The sequence below is a fragment of the Corvus brachyrhynchos genome, unplaced genomic scaffold, assembly GCF_000691975.1.
Source record: "Corvus brachyrhynchos isolate BGI_N302 unplaced genomic scaffold, ASM69197v1 scaffold89, whole genome shotgun sequence".
In the NCBI taxonomy this organism is placed as follows: domain Eukaryota; kingdom Metazoa; phylum Chordata; class Aves; order Passeriformes; family Corvidae; genus Corvus; species Corvus brachyrhynchos.
Window position 1 is genome coordinate 1,624,064 of NW_008246063.1, and position 16,180 is coordinate 1,640,243.

General features: G+C 43.3%; 1 protein-coding gene across 4 annotated transcripts in view; it reads left to right on the forward strand.

Annotated features, from left to right (window-relative positions):
- Positions 1 to 16,180, forward strand: part of TSNARE1 (t-SNARE domain containing 1) — a 447,763-nt gene that overhangs the window by 130,387 nt on the left and 301,196 nt on the right. For 2 of the 4 annotated variants that reach the window (XM_017746682.1, XM_017746683.1), the window contains exons 1-3: positions 750 to 912; positions 5,516 to 5,593; positions 12,642 to 12,711. In XM_017746682.1, the coding sequence (XP_017602171.1) occupies positions 765 to 912; positions 5,516 to 5,593; positions 12,642 to 12,711 (296 nt within the window). In that variant the 5' untranslated portion in view covers positions 750 to 764. Of the gene's footprint in view, positions 1 to 749; positions 913 to 5,515; positions 5,594 to 12,641; positions 12,712 to 16,180 lie in introns of those variants that run through there. The other 2 variants (XM_017746684.1, XM_008643063.2) reach the window with 1 other exon arrangement.

A 16,180-nucleotide genomic window follows, 5' to 3' on the forward strand; every position in this document is an offset into this window, starting at 1 on the left:
TTGGAGCTGTCGACTGTCCCAGTGCCTGGGAGCCCCAGGGATGCCCAGGTGCTGCAGAGCTATTTTCTCCCTCCTGAGCAGGACTGGGGGAAGCAGCCCATGTGTCCCTGGGTTCTGTTTTGCTCCAAGAACAGACACCACATCCCTCCACTGGCCAGTCCTCATCCAGAGCGTCTCACAGAATTGTGATGAATTAAAGATTATAACTGCTCTGAATCATGGAAAGTGATGCACTCTGAGTGTTCTCTGCTACACTGGTTGCAAAAATCATATGTAAGGCTTGCATGGATTTTTAAGCTTCTCAACCACTCCTTGAAACTCCCTGAAAGGAGATTGCAGCCAGGCTGGGGTCTGTCACTCCCCCCAAGGAGGAAGTGGTAGAAAAAAAGAGGAAATGGCCTCAAGATCCACCAGGTGAGGTTTGTATTGGATATTAGGAACAATTTCTTCACTGAAAGGGTCGTCAGGCATGGGAACAGGCTGTCAGGGGTAGTGGCTGGTAGTCACCATCCCGGGACGTATTTGAAAGATGTGTAGATGTGGCACTTTAGGCACACGGTTTAGTGGTGGATTTGGCAGTGCTGGGTTCATGGTTGGATTCAAAGGTCTTTTCCAACCTAAATGATTCAATGATTCAGTTTTCCTTTTTCTTTTTTTCTTTCTTTCCTTTTTTTTTCCCCTCCTTTTTTTGTGCTGATGCAGAGTGTGACAGGTAACACAGAGGTCTAAGATGCCGGCCCTGCATAGCAGATGGGTGTGAGGCAATGTTGCGTGGCTGGATTCAACCTTGCTGCAGTCTCACAGATTTTTTGCCTAGAGGAAGCAATTTCTGGGGTAAAACTCCACACCCAAATCACAAAGTTCCTCAAGATCCCATTCACAGCATTGACGCACTTTGCTTTGGAAGAGCAGGTATTGAAAAGCTCTTTTTTCCATCTGTTGCACTTACCTGGGTGCCTGTGGGGCTTTTCAGGCAAAGGAAAGAAGAATTAAATAGGCAAATATCAGAAATGCCAATGTTAGCTGCTGCTGCTGCTTTAGGAATTGGTGGGGTTTTGAGTGACCTGGTGTGGTGGAAGGTGTCCCTGCCCACGGTGGCAGGAACAGGTGATATTTAAGGTCCCTTCCAACCCCAAACATTCTATGATTTCTATGAATAAAAATAAATACAAAAGCAATAAATATAGCAGGGCATCACTGTATGCTAGGCAGGGAGAAGGCTGAACTGATTGCAGAGGAAGTTGAGCTGTCCTGGGATCCAAGGAGATTTTCCTGGAAAAAAAAATGGGGAAAATAAATGGAAACAGAAAAAACTTTTTTTTTTGAAATGTCCAGTTAAGGAAGTAAAGGAGAAACCATTTGTGTGTGGGATTCTGTAACACATCCACTGCAAAACCTTCACAGCCTTGAGGACCCACAGTGTAAATAAAAGTCATTTTTTCCTGGCTGCGACCCTGAACTCTGTTAGTGTCAGGGGTATTTAATGCATAACATCATTTAATGCATATCAGAAACCTCCCACTCCTTCTTGGGGAATCCTAATATTTAAGTATTCACTTGATGTAATCAAGATGTTTAATTTTTTATCAGACTTCACATCCACTTTACTTCTCAGTCTGGGTTTTTCTTCCTTGGCTTGGTAGTACAGATGCGGTTTTGCTTTGCTTTCCACTGCTGTTTCTAAATTGTTCTGCTTGTCTGCTTGAATTGCTGCATCCTCCATGAATAGTTACAACATCTCAGCTTGATGTGTTGAAGCTTGAAATTGGAGTAGTTAAAACAGCCTCCTTGTTACTATTTTCTTTTCTTTTGCAAAATAAAAACAAAATAAAACCAGAGCTGGCAGCATGCTGTGACACAAAATAAAAGTCCAGGAGCAGGAAACTGCAAGCCAGATAGAGTGCAGTTTCCTCAGAAAAAAACATTCTCCAACAATTGCATTTTCTAAGTAATTGTTTGGAAATTTTGGACAAAGGTTTCATTTGCCTTGTTGGGGTTTTTTTTAGATTTAATTTGCATTTTTTTTAGGTGGGAGGGTGATTGTGGGTGCTGTTGGATAGGTGTGGACTGAGAGGCCTTTGAGGGGGAGTTCATAACCTCACAGTCCTCTTTCATTTAAATGAATAAATAATCTTCACTACAGTGAATACATGGAGACTTAAAAAATGAAGTATTTCCATTTATCCAGAGTATGGTCCTCACACATTGTCCTGTTATATTTTGACTCTTTTCCATTAGGGAATTGTGGCACAGGGTAAGAAAATTGGTCTCTCACCAATAAGTATAAATAAATCTCACCCTCCCAAATTAGCGCCTGAATTTTTGGGTAGTTTTTAACTTCATGGAACAACTCTGGACTCCCAGTGTTGCTCGGTGTTTCTTTCTCAGGTGTGCACAGTCTGTGCAGTGAAATTGGTGCTTCTCCTGCCTTTTGCAACATTTGGGATATTTCATCTTTGGTCTTGGTGTGACTTTGGCATTTTAAATGAGTCCTCAGAGGTACCTGCTGGATGCTGTGCAGGAGTGTCCCCACATGGGAACACACTGAAGTCTGCAGTCTGGATTATTTGGACGATTCCCAGCTGGGTGATTACAACTGAGGTCTTGAGGAAGTTCCCAGCCCTTGGTTTGGTTGCTTCATGGTTCATCTGCGGCTTTGTCCAGTACCTCAGTGCATATAGAGTCAGGATTACTGGGCCAGGCTAAAAATCTGTTGAGGTAAATTCAGTGTTTCTAAGGAAAGAATAGAAATAATGAAGTTAAATAAACCCTCCCCACCTCCTCTAAAAAAAACCCCCACCCATCCAAAATGAGTTCTATCCCAAAATGTGCAGATCAATTTTCTCTGGAACATGTTAGCACCCTGGAAATCCAAGATTTCCCCCCTCCTAAAATGGGGGTCATCAGAATCTGTAAAGATCTAGAAATCTTATCCTGTGCTGCTCTTTTGCCAGTGATTTAATGAGAGCTGGATCTTGTGAGTAACAAGTGACATTCCTGGGGGACAGGGGAATTTCTGCTGTTCTGCAGCCTCATCTCTAAAGCAAAGGAAAGGAGTGTCTGGGACAGTTGTTTTAGGAGGAATTGCAGGAAGAGAAGAGTGAGAAAATCTCTATCAATGAGGCCCTGTGCATTTGGATTAAACACCATTCAATTCCCTGGATTTGTGTCATCCTGACAGGCTGATCCATGATATTATTTACAGCTGTTACAGGGCTGAGCCGTGAGTGTGAGAAGCAGTGGAAAATCATCTCTCTGGTGTGCAGCTGCTCCTCCAGCACTGGGAGATGCATCCTCAGCCGTAACCTGAGCACTGCATCCAGCAGGCTTCTCAGTTTGCCCAATTTCCCTAAATTTTGCCTTGCTCCATCGCTGGCTTTCTGCTCTGCCAGGTGCAGATTGGGTGTGGGGTGTTTTAGCAGCTTAGGGAAATCTGGTTAAGGGATGAAGAGCAGGTCAGAGTTCCAGTCTGCTGACTGGAAGAAATTGATCTCAGCTCCTGTTTGAGTCTGTGATGCTTCACCTCAGAGGAACAGCTGGGGAATAGCAGGGGCTGTTGGGCTGTGTTGGGTGGAGGAGCCCTGGGGTGCTTTAGGACGTGACCAAAGTTTCAGGTAGAGCAGCTTCTGGGAGCCCTACAAAAGCTGACACAGGTGGGAGGCAGAATAGGCCTGAAAACCATGGGAAAATCTTCTGGAAAGCTGCTGCCATAAAACTGGTGCCAAAGACATAGTTACAAATGAGTGTTTCTCTGGTGACTGTGCCCAATCAAAATTGAAATGCTTGTTTAAATCTTATTTTCGTGACATATCCTTTCTCTGTAATATGAACTTAACACAGTCAGAGTTATTAGTGTTAAGCTGAAGGAAGGTAGATTTAGATTGCATATTAGGAATAAATTCTTCCCTGTGAGGGTGGTGAGGCCCTGGCACAGGGTGCCCAGAGAAGCTGTGGCTGCCCCATCCCTGGAAGTGTTCAAGACCAGGTTGGATGGAGCAACATGGTCCAGTGGAAGTTGTCCCTGCCCATGGCAGGGAGTTGGAAGGAGATGGTCTTGAAGGACCGTTCCAACCCAAACCATTCTGTGATTCTGTGATTCTCTGGTATAGCTCAGTCCAACATCACATCACTCCTTTTCTGGGGATGATGAAAGTGTGGAGAAGGTTGGAATTGTTTCAGGGATTTTAAAGTTGGGAAATGAAGTTAAAAACAAAACATGAAACAAACCAAAGCAAACAAAGAAGCAAAAAACTACCTAAAACAGACAAACAAACAAAATACTACAACAAAAAAAGGCAAAAAACACCCCAAACAATTCCACCTACACCTGCCACCCTGAAACCCCAAAATATTCAAACCCTCACTTCAGTGTTCTCCTTGCAGGGCAGATTTGAGTACCTTGGCTAAAGTGGACCTTGGAAATGAAATTGTGAGAAATTTTCTGGGCATCAGCAGAAAAAATTCCTGGCACTGACTCATTGCCCCTTGCACTTGAGCTATCAGGTAGAAATAGGAAGAGGAGCCTCCCTTGGGGGTTAGGAGAGGAATGTGTGGAGGTCCCATCTGAGCTCCCACCTCCCTCCTGCTGATGCCTTTTCTTGGTCTTAAAATTAAGTCAGACACGGTTAGAAGGGAAAAAGGGATTTTACTTTGTATTTATTTTAAGGATCCTTAGGTGCACACATCCAGGTTGAATGCACCTCAATGCCCACTGCAATGCACACCCACCATAGATCGGGTATAACATTATAGGTTTTACTAATTAGCACATCTATCAAAGATTCCCCAATGAGAGGCTCAGGTGAGCCCCCTCCCCAAGGAACCTTCCCCTGGATGGTTCTATCTTAGTTTACAGAATGTGTCCTGGAGAGGACCTTGGGGTCTGGCATACTATCCTCTACCTAAAAAGCTTCTAAAATGTTTGGTCTCCTGGCTGAACAAACAAGTCCAAGAATGTAGGCAAAAAGCACTAAGAATACAGAAGTTGTAAAAAGGTACAAAGGGGTATAAAAGAAAAGGCAAAAAATCTTCATGGCATCACCACCCCAAAAGCTTTGACCCCATGGGGCAGGTGCCCTCTGCTCACTTCTTCCTCCCCTTTTCCATAGGCAGGACCTGCTCATGGGCCCTCCTGCTCTGTAAAGTGCTGGTTGACCATCACTTGGCATTGTGGTCTCTTGTTCAGTCGTGGTTCTGACACTCCCACTTCATAGATGAGGTGGAATTATTTCTATTCTGATTGCTGATGATCCCTACAATTGCCATGTCAATCCATGTGGGCTGCACCCCCTGTGTTGCAGCAGCATCTTCACTGTCCTGGTGGTGTTGGGTTTGTCTGTCCAGTGCAAGTTCCATGACCAGGCACTGTGTAAAGCTGCATCAGAACACCCTACCTGGGCTAAATTTCTGCAGCAAGGAGGAACCTACATTCTCCCTTTCAAAGCACCATCCCCCTTTCAGAGTGATTGGTGGTGTCCAGTATTAATACAGTTTTTTTCTGTTTTTCTCTTCACAGCCACCCAGATTGATCCCAGCGAACTGCAGGAACTTTTTCAGGAGACTTCAGCCAATGTCTTCCGAATTAACTCCAATGGTGCGTAAAATGAAAGCTTTCCCGGTGCGTTCTGTGCTGCCCTGCATATGATTCCTGTGCATGGATACAGCCCCTGGCAGCTCCTCTTGTCAGGGAGCAAATATTAATGCAGCTTTTCTGCTGCTGCATCTCACAAGCAGCAGCACATGTCCAATACACAGCTCCTTATAAGATGTAAAAATATTCCACCATATGTTCCATCCAACAGGCACAGATATATTCCAATCCTTGCTGAGACCACATCCTTTTTCTATTTTTAATTGTGTCATCTGTTACAATAGAGAGTTAGAGCTCAGAAAGGTGGAACAAGCCGGGCTCGTTTTCCAATATGTTGCAGCACTACTGTGTTCAGAGCCTGTCACATGAGCTTGCAAAACATCTGTCTCCCTTAGAAAAACACCAGCACCAAAACTCTGCTGTTCTTCACTCTGTAGGCTGGGAAGGGGTGCTATTTCTCCTCATGGCTCCCCAGCCCCTAGAGGTGCAGTCTTCTTTCCTTTGGAACAATCTCTGGCTCATCAGTTTTGTTGGGTTAGGCTGGAGGAATTTATCTTGCAGACAGATATGAACTGTCATTGCTGAATGGAAGGTAATTCCATAGTACCCCAGTTCTAAAATACACCAGTGTCAGACAGGGATCTAAACTGTTTTTATGATAGACTTTGAAATTGCTTTAGAACCACTTGGACAGCTTCGGTGTCTGTTTTTTCTGTGTCTTGGGTGACAGAGAGGCCTGGCCTAGGTGTGGGGAAAGGATTTAAGTGCCTCCTTATTTGTGTAATTATTCCCCAGTGTGTCCCAGGGGTGGAGCCCCAGTTGTTGTAGCAGGGTATCCTTGTTAGAAGAAGGATGGAATTAAAAACTTATAAAACAAAGTTGTCTTTACTTTTGATGAGTTGTGTACGCTCCATCTGCCAGGAAAATTCAAGCACCAGTTTTTCCATGACTACAAGGGTTCGGTGACTCTTGTATTGGTGACCCACATCCCATGTAAAAAAGGGATTATGGCCACTGTGGCAGCTTGAACCTCCCAGCTGTGGCCGCAGGTCCTTGGCTTGCAGGCGGGTGAACAAACACACCATAACACACAGAAATACCTGCATGAGCACCACTTTTTGTTGCTCCAGCACCAATGGTTTTAATTTGACAATGGCAGTGGTGAGTGGTAGTAGCACTTCTGCTTCCAAACTGAGGGCTCAGACTGAAGTTGTGCAACCTACTCATGAGTCTGTGTGTGCTGTTCCTGCCCAAACTGGCTGGGTTAGGGCTGACTTGATGTGTCCCTGTGCTTTAATCACAACTCCTTCTATGGTGGAGTTTCTGCTGAGAAAACATAAAGGTGAATGGCACATCTCTTTTGAAATGCCACAACCCAATTTCTGTTTTCACTCTTTGTTAGAATTGCATTAACCCCTTCAATTCGTGTTTGACAATCTCTGCTGCTGTTATTTCTCCTCTTGAGATGGTGATGATGTGTTTTCTCTTAAGAGTTGCCTGAATTGAATGCTCTGTGAAGCAGGTAATGACAATGCCCATACTTAAAACTATTTTGCAAAAAATGGAGAGGGTGCAGAGAAAAGCCAAACCTGTTTGATGTCTGAAAATCAGACCTTAAAATTCGTGCCATCCCAATTTCTGTTTGAGACATCTAAGAGGACTCGATCGTGATAAGTACCTCTCTAGGAGGAAAGACATCAAATAGATAGCAAGGGGCTCATTAATCTGTCGTTCTCACACAGAAGGAGATCAGGAGATAGGAATTAAAGCTACACAAATTCAATCCTTCTGCATGAGGATAAGCAGCCATTAGAACTGCTTATGGAGGGGGCTCGATGGATTTGGCTTTGCCACGAACCTTTCAATCAAGATTCAAATGTCTTTTTACAAGATACACTTTAGTCCAACTGCAGTCTACAGTCTTGATGTGGGAGTGATGGGACAAAATTTTATGGGAGGAAATCAGATTGGATAATCAGAACTGCTCTCTCTGGCTTTTAAAATCTATGAATCTATGAATCTATAATGCCTTTTAAAGTGCTTTCAGGTTGAAGAAATACCCATAAGATACTCTAGTGTTGTTGCTGTGTTCACTACCCATAGTATTTTTTGTCTGATAAAACCAGTTTATTTTTTACAGTCTTTCCCCAAAAAAGTTGGGTAAAGCTTTTCAGGGGAAGGCTGCTGAGTGTACTGCTAAGATCTGGCAGAGCTAATCCACTTTAGGTAAAGAACTTTTGAGGGTTAGAAAATGGGGAAGAATGCCCATGATTCTTTCTGTACCATAAAGTCTCTTCAGGAAACTCGGGAAGCTCTGACTTGGAGGATGGAGAATAAGTCAGTGCTGTTGTTTGTGTAGCACCATGAAAGTGGCTGAGCAAGAAATGAGCATCTACATTCCAGATGCTCAGCAGATGATGGGGTTACTCCTCTTGTGCCAGGTGTGATGTGTTGAACATCCTACAAATTCATAAATCCCATCACAGCTCCTCTTTCCCTCCTTTTCCTGGCTTTCTGCAGCCTCTCTGGGGTTTTTCAGGTTCCCCGCTGTGTTTGCAGATCAAACCACGCACCTGAAAGGCTCTTCTCCCTCTTGGGGTGCTAAAGATCATAGAATCATGGAGTCGTAGAACCATTAAGGGTGGAAAAGACCTCCAAGATCTCCAAGTCCAAGCTTTGGCTGAATGCCACCAAGGCCACTAAACCTTGTGAAGTGCCTTGTCGATTTATTTTTGAACACTCCCAGGAATTGTGACTTTGCCCCTTCCCTGGCCAGGCTGTTCCAAGGTGTCAGGAGCTGGCCATGTTATGCTTTTGTTGTTTAGGTTCTAAAAATCCCAGGTTGTGGCCTATCTCTGCAATACTTTTTATGTCTTTGGGGAATGACTATTTTTAATGAAACAAGAAGTCAACTTTGTACCGGGATTTTAAAGCACCATTGAATTTTATTGAGTAACACTGCAGAAGTAATAAACCCTGTGTACTTTGTCCCTCTTTGCTGTCCTTATTCTTTTTGCAGAATTCTGAGCCTTTGGGGTGACTTAAATTCTTGGTCACTTCAGGATTTGTTTCCTGACCAAGGGGGATTTTATAGCTCTGAGTTGATTGTGGCTGTTCTCACCTATAAATGCTTCCTACTCCCTTTTTCTGCCATGAAAATGGAAATCTTCCTTATTTGTTGAATAGAAATCTTAGCCAGGACAGCTGGCTCTGTTTATGTGCTACTGAATCACTCTCCTGCCAGGTCATGAGCTTATAGACTTTTTTTTATGCCATCTCTTATGGAAGTGTGAAGGGATAAAGGGAGATTTTTCCTAATCTTTGCATCTGCTTTCTCTCTCTTAATCTTTTGGGGCTGTCCCTGTTGAAAATGGGGAAGGTTCATAGAATCATAGAGTCATAGAATGGTTTGGGTTGGAAGGGACCTTAAAGGTCATGTTGTTTCAACCCCCTGCCATGGGCAGGGACACCTTCCACGAGACCAGATTTTCACATAGTGCCTTGACTTTTGCAACTTTTATGTTTTGTTTGTTTGGTTTTTTTTTTTTTTTTAATTTAGTTGATTTTCCTATCAGGACACAAAAAGAAGCTCAACTACTGCCTGAATTTGTCTCATTTATGTCTTTTTTTTTCTACATATTTTTATCAAGGCTTTACATTTTTTCATGTATAACTTTTAGCTGCCTCTTAGTAAGTGTCTTATAAATAAGTACAATAAATAACACTCCTAAATGAAGTTGCTCTGGTGCATCTTGTCTGATCTGTGGAGAATATACTGGAGGAATCAGACCTGTGCTGGCCAGATGGAGAACCTGAACTCTCTAATGGGTCTCTTGCCTCTCTAATTCCTGCTCCTCACTCATTAATGACTGCCCATAACAGGTTGGTACCATGTGCAGTCCCATTACCTTGATCTTAAAGGCTGAGTAAAGGATTTTTCCAGCTCCCTCAGGTGTGATAGAGTCTCCATGGCCATCTCAGGATGGTTTCTTATCCCCCACTGATTTAAGGATTGCAATGGCACAGACAGCTTGGGCCAAGCTCTCTGTTCAGTAAATCAATGCAGCTCCAACATCACTGATGCCTTGTGAGTGTGTCTCATCCTGGAGGACTCGGGTGTGCCTTTTAATAACAAAAAGTACAAGGCTTTTAAAATAAGATTCCTGTTTTAAGAATGGCTTCATACATCCTTCCAGCAGAGCTTGATGTTTTGCTCCTCTGATCAAATTACTGCTCACGTTACCAGAACTGGTACCTGGAGAGGGATATTCCACATCCAGCACAAGAACTGCACAGATTTTGATAAAGTCATTCTTGGTCAAAGCAAGTTAGATTTAGCCCAGAGTAGCTCAGATTTAATTATAGAATCATAGAATGGCTTGGGTTGGAAAGGTTGAAGATCACTTGTTTCCAACCTCCTGCCATGGGGCAGGGACACCTTCCACTATCCCAGATTGCTCCAAGCCCCATCCAACCTGGCCTTGAACACTTCCAGGGATGGGGCCGCCACAGCTTCTCTGGGCAACCTGTGCCAGGGCCTTACTACACTCATAGTAAAGAATTTCTTCCTACTATCCAGTCTGAACCTGTCCTCCATCAGAGTAAATCCTCTCCCCCTTGTCCTATCACTTCATGCCCTTGTCCAAAGCTCCTCTCCAGTTCTCTCTGGAGCCTTCTCCTCCCCAGGCTGAACAATCCCAGCTGTCCTGGCCTGGCTCCAGCCCTGTGATCATCTCCGTGGCCGCCTCTGGATTTGCTCCAACAGATCAACATCCTTCTTGTGTTAGGGGTCTCAGAGCTGGATGCAGTCGAGGTGGGGTCTCATGGGAGGAGGGTAGAGGGGAAGAATCAGCTCCATTGAGCTTCTGGCCACTCCTTTTTTGAGGTAGCCTGGGATACTTTTGGCTTTCCTGGGATTCAGGAGAATAAGACATGTTGGAGTCTTAGTCCTGCTATTTTCCAGATGAGGGTTATATCAAATGGTGACCTTTGGCTCCTCCAGAGTGCATAACTCGTCATTTTGAGATAACTGACATTTATTTAGTTGTCTAAATACTATGTTTGAACTGGAATATTAGGTAAAATTATTGGATAAGAACTTAATCCCAGGTCACTTTCTCATCTGACTGACAAACGCTTTCCTCACCCCTTGCATTTATGTCTCAGATTCTTTTCACCTTTTTGTGGGTTTTCTAAAATACTGAACAAATCTGACAGCTCCTTGATTTGCCTCAGTGTACAATGGCATGAGTGTGAAGTCTTGAACTGTTTTGTACAGTAGGAAAGCTGCTTCCCACTCCAGTCTTCTCCAAAGCAGGCGGCAGCAAAACTCACTTGGAATTGTCCTTATTTTTGCAGGTCAGGTTAGAAAGGTTCATGGATGCTGTAGCTGCTGGTTTTGTTCTGGAGTTGCACACATGATGTTAACTTGTTCTTACAAATTCAATGTCCTCACAGGTCTTTTCTTCACCTCGGCTTGCTGTCTGTTCTCCAAGGACCACACTCTGCTTTGTTCCAAAGGGTTGATGGGTCCAAAAGTATTTTTAGTTGATGCAAGACTTCGTATTTGAACTGGACAGCATGTGGATTCCATGGGGAATTGATTTGTTAGGATTGTGGACAGGGAAAGAGGGAATTATAATATCCATGAGATCTCTGCAGGGTTAGTGCTGTCCTTCTACAGAAGCAAATGGTTATTAGTGAAAACTTCCAATTTATTCTTTAAAACATTGTACTTCCAGCAAAGAGTAATTATTAGCTCAGTTATAGACAATTCCTTGAGGCTTTATCTTACTGAATCTCCAAACTCAGCAGTAAAAACTGTTACTGAGAACTAGCATTGGTGGAAATACATGGTGGTATTCAAGGTTTTTTTTAATATTTATGTAGTTCAGGCACATTAGTAACTTTTTATGCTGTTTAGTGACTTTTGGTGTCAAGCCAGCAGAACCCAAAAGAGAAGAGAGGATTTTGTCAGTGGAAATATAATTAAGTGGCTTGTTCAAAATTACAGGCCAAGTCCAAGTCTGCAGAATCATTAAAACAGAGGATTTCTTAAATTTCTGCAGAAATAATTGAGCCATGTTTCTAATCTGTTCTTCTTTCTATCCTTAAATATTGAAGCGTGACTGATAATGGGTTATGGGTTTTTACAACTGGAAACGTCCTGAGAGAAATCCCACATGCAAATACCAAGAATGTAATTTATTTAACATGTTCCATTGTGGGAAATCTTGAAGTGCTTTTCTTGCTCACTGTGCTAAGTCCAAAAGTAGTGACCTGTTGTTAATTTGAAATTGGATTTGAGACAGTGAAATTCAAGGGTGGAAAAAGACAACAGTACTGCTAGATTTCTGCTTTTATCTACACATACTTTTTTTTTTTTTAAATCTGAAGTCATTGCAAATTACAAAGCAAACTATGTTTCCACCTTCCAGCTGCTTTTAAGGTAGAGTATTCTCTTCTCCTGATGGAAAAGCCCAAGAAGTAGTTGAGCACAAACACAGGAGATGATTGCATCTCCATTTTATCTGAGCCAAAAGAGAGACAACGTTTCGACTGTTAAAGTCTTGAACAAGAAGGTGGAAGATATCAGAGTAGACATCAGTTTTCCTCCTCTTAATTATTATTCAGAGCAATAAATAGCTATTATGCAATTTCTTGCCTCTTCATCAGGGGCACGTTTCCAGCTGCAGATGCTCCGTGCACAGTTCTGTATCACCTCAGGGCTGGAGAAGTCAGAGACCTGTGCAAGGTCCATGGAAATGAGGTTTTCCTGAAAAGGGGTCATATTCCATCCTGTCATGGAATGTTATACAGGGATTCACCATTTATGCTTTCAAAGGACCTAGTTTATCATTCTGTGGCAATGGCTATTGGTAGATGTTGTCCCCTTTCTCTCACAGGTTACTTGTTCAAATACTTCATTGTATTTTTTTAAAAAATAAAATTAAATTAAAAGACAAACAACAGAACTAAGATCCAGTATTTTTTTTTTTTTCTCTGAAAAGGTGTACTGCTTCTTTATCTTTTCTTTCTCTGCTGTTGACAGTGACCTCTCTGGAAAGAAGTCTTCGATCCCTGGGGACCTCAAATGATACTCAAGAGCTGCAGGATGGACTGTGAGTTTATTTTAAATTGTTGCAGATCTTTCTTTGTCCCAGCCTTTCCAGTTTTTACCCTCATCTATCCTCACCCTTTTTTCCATCCTTTTATTATAGCTGGACATGTTTTTGTCAGGATTACTTTGCTTTTTTCCGTTTCTGTCGGTGATTAATGGCAATAGGATGTGTATTGATCGTATAAAGCTTTGCTTGTGCTGGTTTCAGGTGGTAGAGAATGGTGTGGAGATAACACAAAAAAGATGGCCCACAGTGAAAGAGGACACTCTGTGGTTCTGTAGGTGGAGTTATTTTTCTGGTTTTTGTTGTTTTCTTGTTGTTGGGGGTGGTGGTTATTTATTTTTAAAGTGAAGCCGGAGTAGGAAGCTGTGCTGGTTTTGGCTGGCATGGAGATAATTTTCTTCACAGTAGCCAGTGTGAGGCTATGTTTTGGATTTGTAATGAAAGCAGTGTTGATAATCCAGGGATTTTTTAGTTACTGCTGAGCAGTTCTTACAGAGTCAAGGCCTTTCCTGCTTCTCACCTCACCCCACCACACCAGCGAGTAAGGAGTGAATGAGCAGCTGTGGGAGGCTAATTGCTGGCTGGAGTTAAACCTAAACAGATGTTTGTGTAGTCTTTTCTTTTGCCTTTTCTTTTACCCCCCAGTTCCACTTGGCCAAGGTACGTGAACCCAAGAGGAAAGAGAAAAGGGACTTGTGACAGGGGCATGTAGTGACAGAACAAGGAGGAGTGGCTTCAAACTGAAAGGCAGTAGGTTTAGATTGGATATTAGGAAGGACTTCTTCCCTGTGTGGGTGCTGAGGCCCTGGCACAGGTTGCCCAGAGAAGCTGTGGCTGCCCCATCCCTGGAAGTGTCCGAGGCCAGGTTGGATGGGGCTTGGAGCAACCTGGGCTATTGGAAGGTGTCTCTGCCCAAGGCAGGGGGTGTTGGAACCAGGTGATCTTTAAGGTCCCTTCCAACCCAAACTATTCCACAATTCCATGAAAAAAAAGGAGGGAAGAGGATTTTATAGGAGGAGAGGTGTGTTGTGCTGTTGGAAGCCGCATCACAGCATCATGTGGCACAACACTGACAAAATGAAACTTGCGTTGCAGTTGCAGTAGATACAGTTCATTAAACTGCCTCTTCCAGAGCTGTGTACACACAAACACGTACAGTTAGCTCTCACTGTATGTGTGCTAATTACAGAATTCAAATGGCTTTTCCAAATGTAGCACAATTCATTAAAGGTGCCTCCCTTCATGGAGCTTGCGCACAAAAACCAAGTGTTTAGGATATGGCTCTGATTTTGTGTGTGTGACTGCAGTTACTGCTGAGACTTGGCTGAGAAGAAAGAGGAGAATTTGGGGTTTATTTCTATATTTGCCTGATGGACTTGGCTGACCTTTTCCATGCAATATAAACTCTCAGACCTGTTTGCAGTGTCTCTCCTTTTCTCTCCAATCCACTGCTTTCATCAGGGCATCAGATCTGCCCTAATTCACATATACTCTGTTTTGCAAACCAGAGCATTAAAAATAGTAATAGTAATAGTCAGAAGATTTGAAAGTAAATTTAGGAGATTGGAGAGGATGTAAGAGTATAAACTCAGCCTGTGGAGATCGATGTAATCAGGAAAGATGTTTACATGTACAAAATTATTTGCAGCATAAAGCACCTTAATAACTGCTGAAGATCCTTAACCCAGGAAAGACTCTGCATCATGCAGATACTGTGTCTGCTCTCCTAAACTATTCTCTTTTTTTAAATTAAATAATCAATTCCTCGACTCTTCAGAGCATTCCAGAAACATGGATGGATAATTTTCCCCTTTCCTGAGCAGTTACATAAATAGATGCATAAGGCACTAATTGCACTAATTATTTTTTGATCTTGGAATTACCATTAATTGTCCAGATAGTTAATGCAGCTTTTTTTTCAATTTTAACCGTGCTTCCCTACCCCTGTCATCAGCCCCAGAATTCCTCCAGCTGTCTCCTGGTTCATCCCCTCTCCCCATGCTCTAGCAGGTCTCCCATTTCTCCCATTTGACTTCTCGTATCTCCAGACAGAACAGTTCCAGGGTGCTCTGCTGAAGAGGACCAGCAGCTCCCTTCCCCTCAATCCTCCCTTTCTCTCATCCTGTCCTGACACTGACGTGTCCTTCCACTGCCCCCCCCTTTTTCATCACCAATGCAGGCAAACAGCCTCGGGTGCTCTACAAGAACCTCTGCTTGTCTCTTGTGAGAGCTGCACCAGCAAAAAGCAGTGTGCCATGAATCAGGAGAGCTGGCAGGGCTGCGTAGATCTCTGCTCAGGAAGGTCAGCTCTTCAGGTGAGACCTTTGGGGCAGTGCTTTCTGCTTCCCCGGCTGCAAATCATGGCTTAATCTTCCTCCTCTGCCACTTGACCCCTTTCCTTCAGAGGCTGATGTATGTCTCTCCTTGAACACCCTCTAGCTTGGAAGATGGGAGCAGTGAGGGAACATTTGGCAGGTTTATAGCCCTGGCTGTTAGGAAAACGACCATGTTTTTGGGTATCTAAGTAGTAAAATTGCCACAGTTTCTACTTTCTTGTTAAGTGGCTGTCACTCTGCCTAAAATGAGGCTGCCTAAAATTAGGCATATGAGGGAAGGCAGAGTATTTGGGAATAGGGATTAATGCTGAATTGTTCTGCCACACAGGACATTCAGCAGCTTTGGACTGTAAACTGCAGAAGTTTTGCTTACCTAGCAGCAGGGTCCTGCTAAAACAGAAAAAAAAAAAAAGACCAAAGTTACCTGATTCCTTTTCAAATTCATGCAGACTTTCTGCCTCTTAAGAACATGACTCACAAAGGCATGAGATGAAGGCAGGATTCTTTCTGTCAAATTGGGCTATTCCCTATTCTGAAATAGTTTCTCTGCATCTGAGAGCTGAGTCTTTCAGAATAAGGATTGTATCTGTGGCGAGTGAATTTGGGAGAGTTTATCACAAGTGGAGTGCCAGCTCTAGTCAGTGAGACAGACTTGGCTGCTACTGTGAGCAGGGTGTATATGGGACCCAAAGTGAATAATCCTGGTCAAAGCTCTTCCCAAAGCCAGCACAAATATTTGTGTGCTGCATGCTTGGAGCTGGATGTCCTGGCAAGTAAAACATAAATGCCCATACAAAACTCTTGGCTGAATGCAACTGGCTCTGGATTAATTGGGAAGGGAGTGGGAGCAAAAGGAAAAAAGGTACATGGAGCTGAGCTGTGGAGCTAAGGCCAAGAGGAAAAGCTGAGGCTTCCTCCAGTGACACAGGAAAAATCGACTGATTTGGTTTTTTTCTCTGACCTTTGGTTTAATAATCTAGGCTTCCAAGGCATTTATCTGCCTCCTTAGCCAGAGTATGTGGGATGAGGGGGTTCTCCAACATTAGGCACTGAAGGTAATGAGCTTTTAATTTAGGCAAATCAAATTAAACACCCAGGTAGAGCACTGTCTCCAAGAGTCAGTCTCTTTT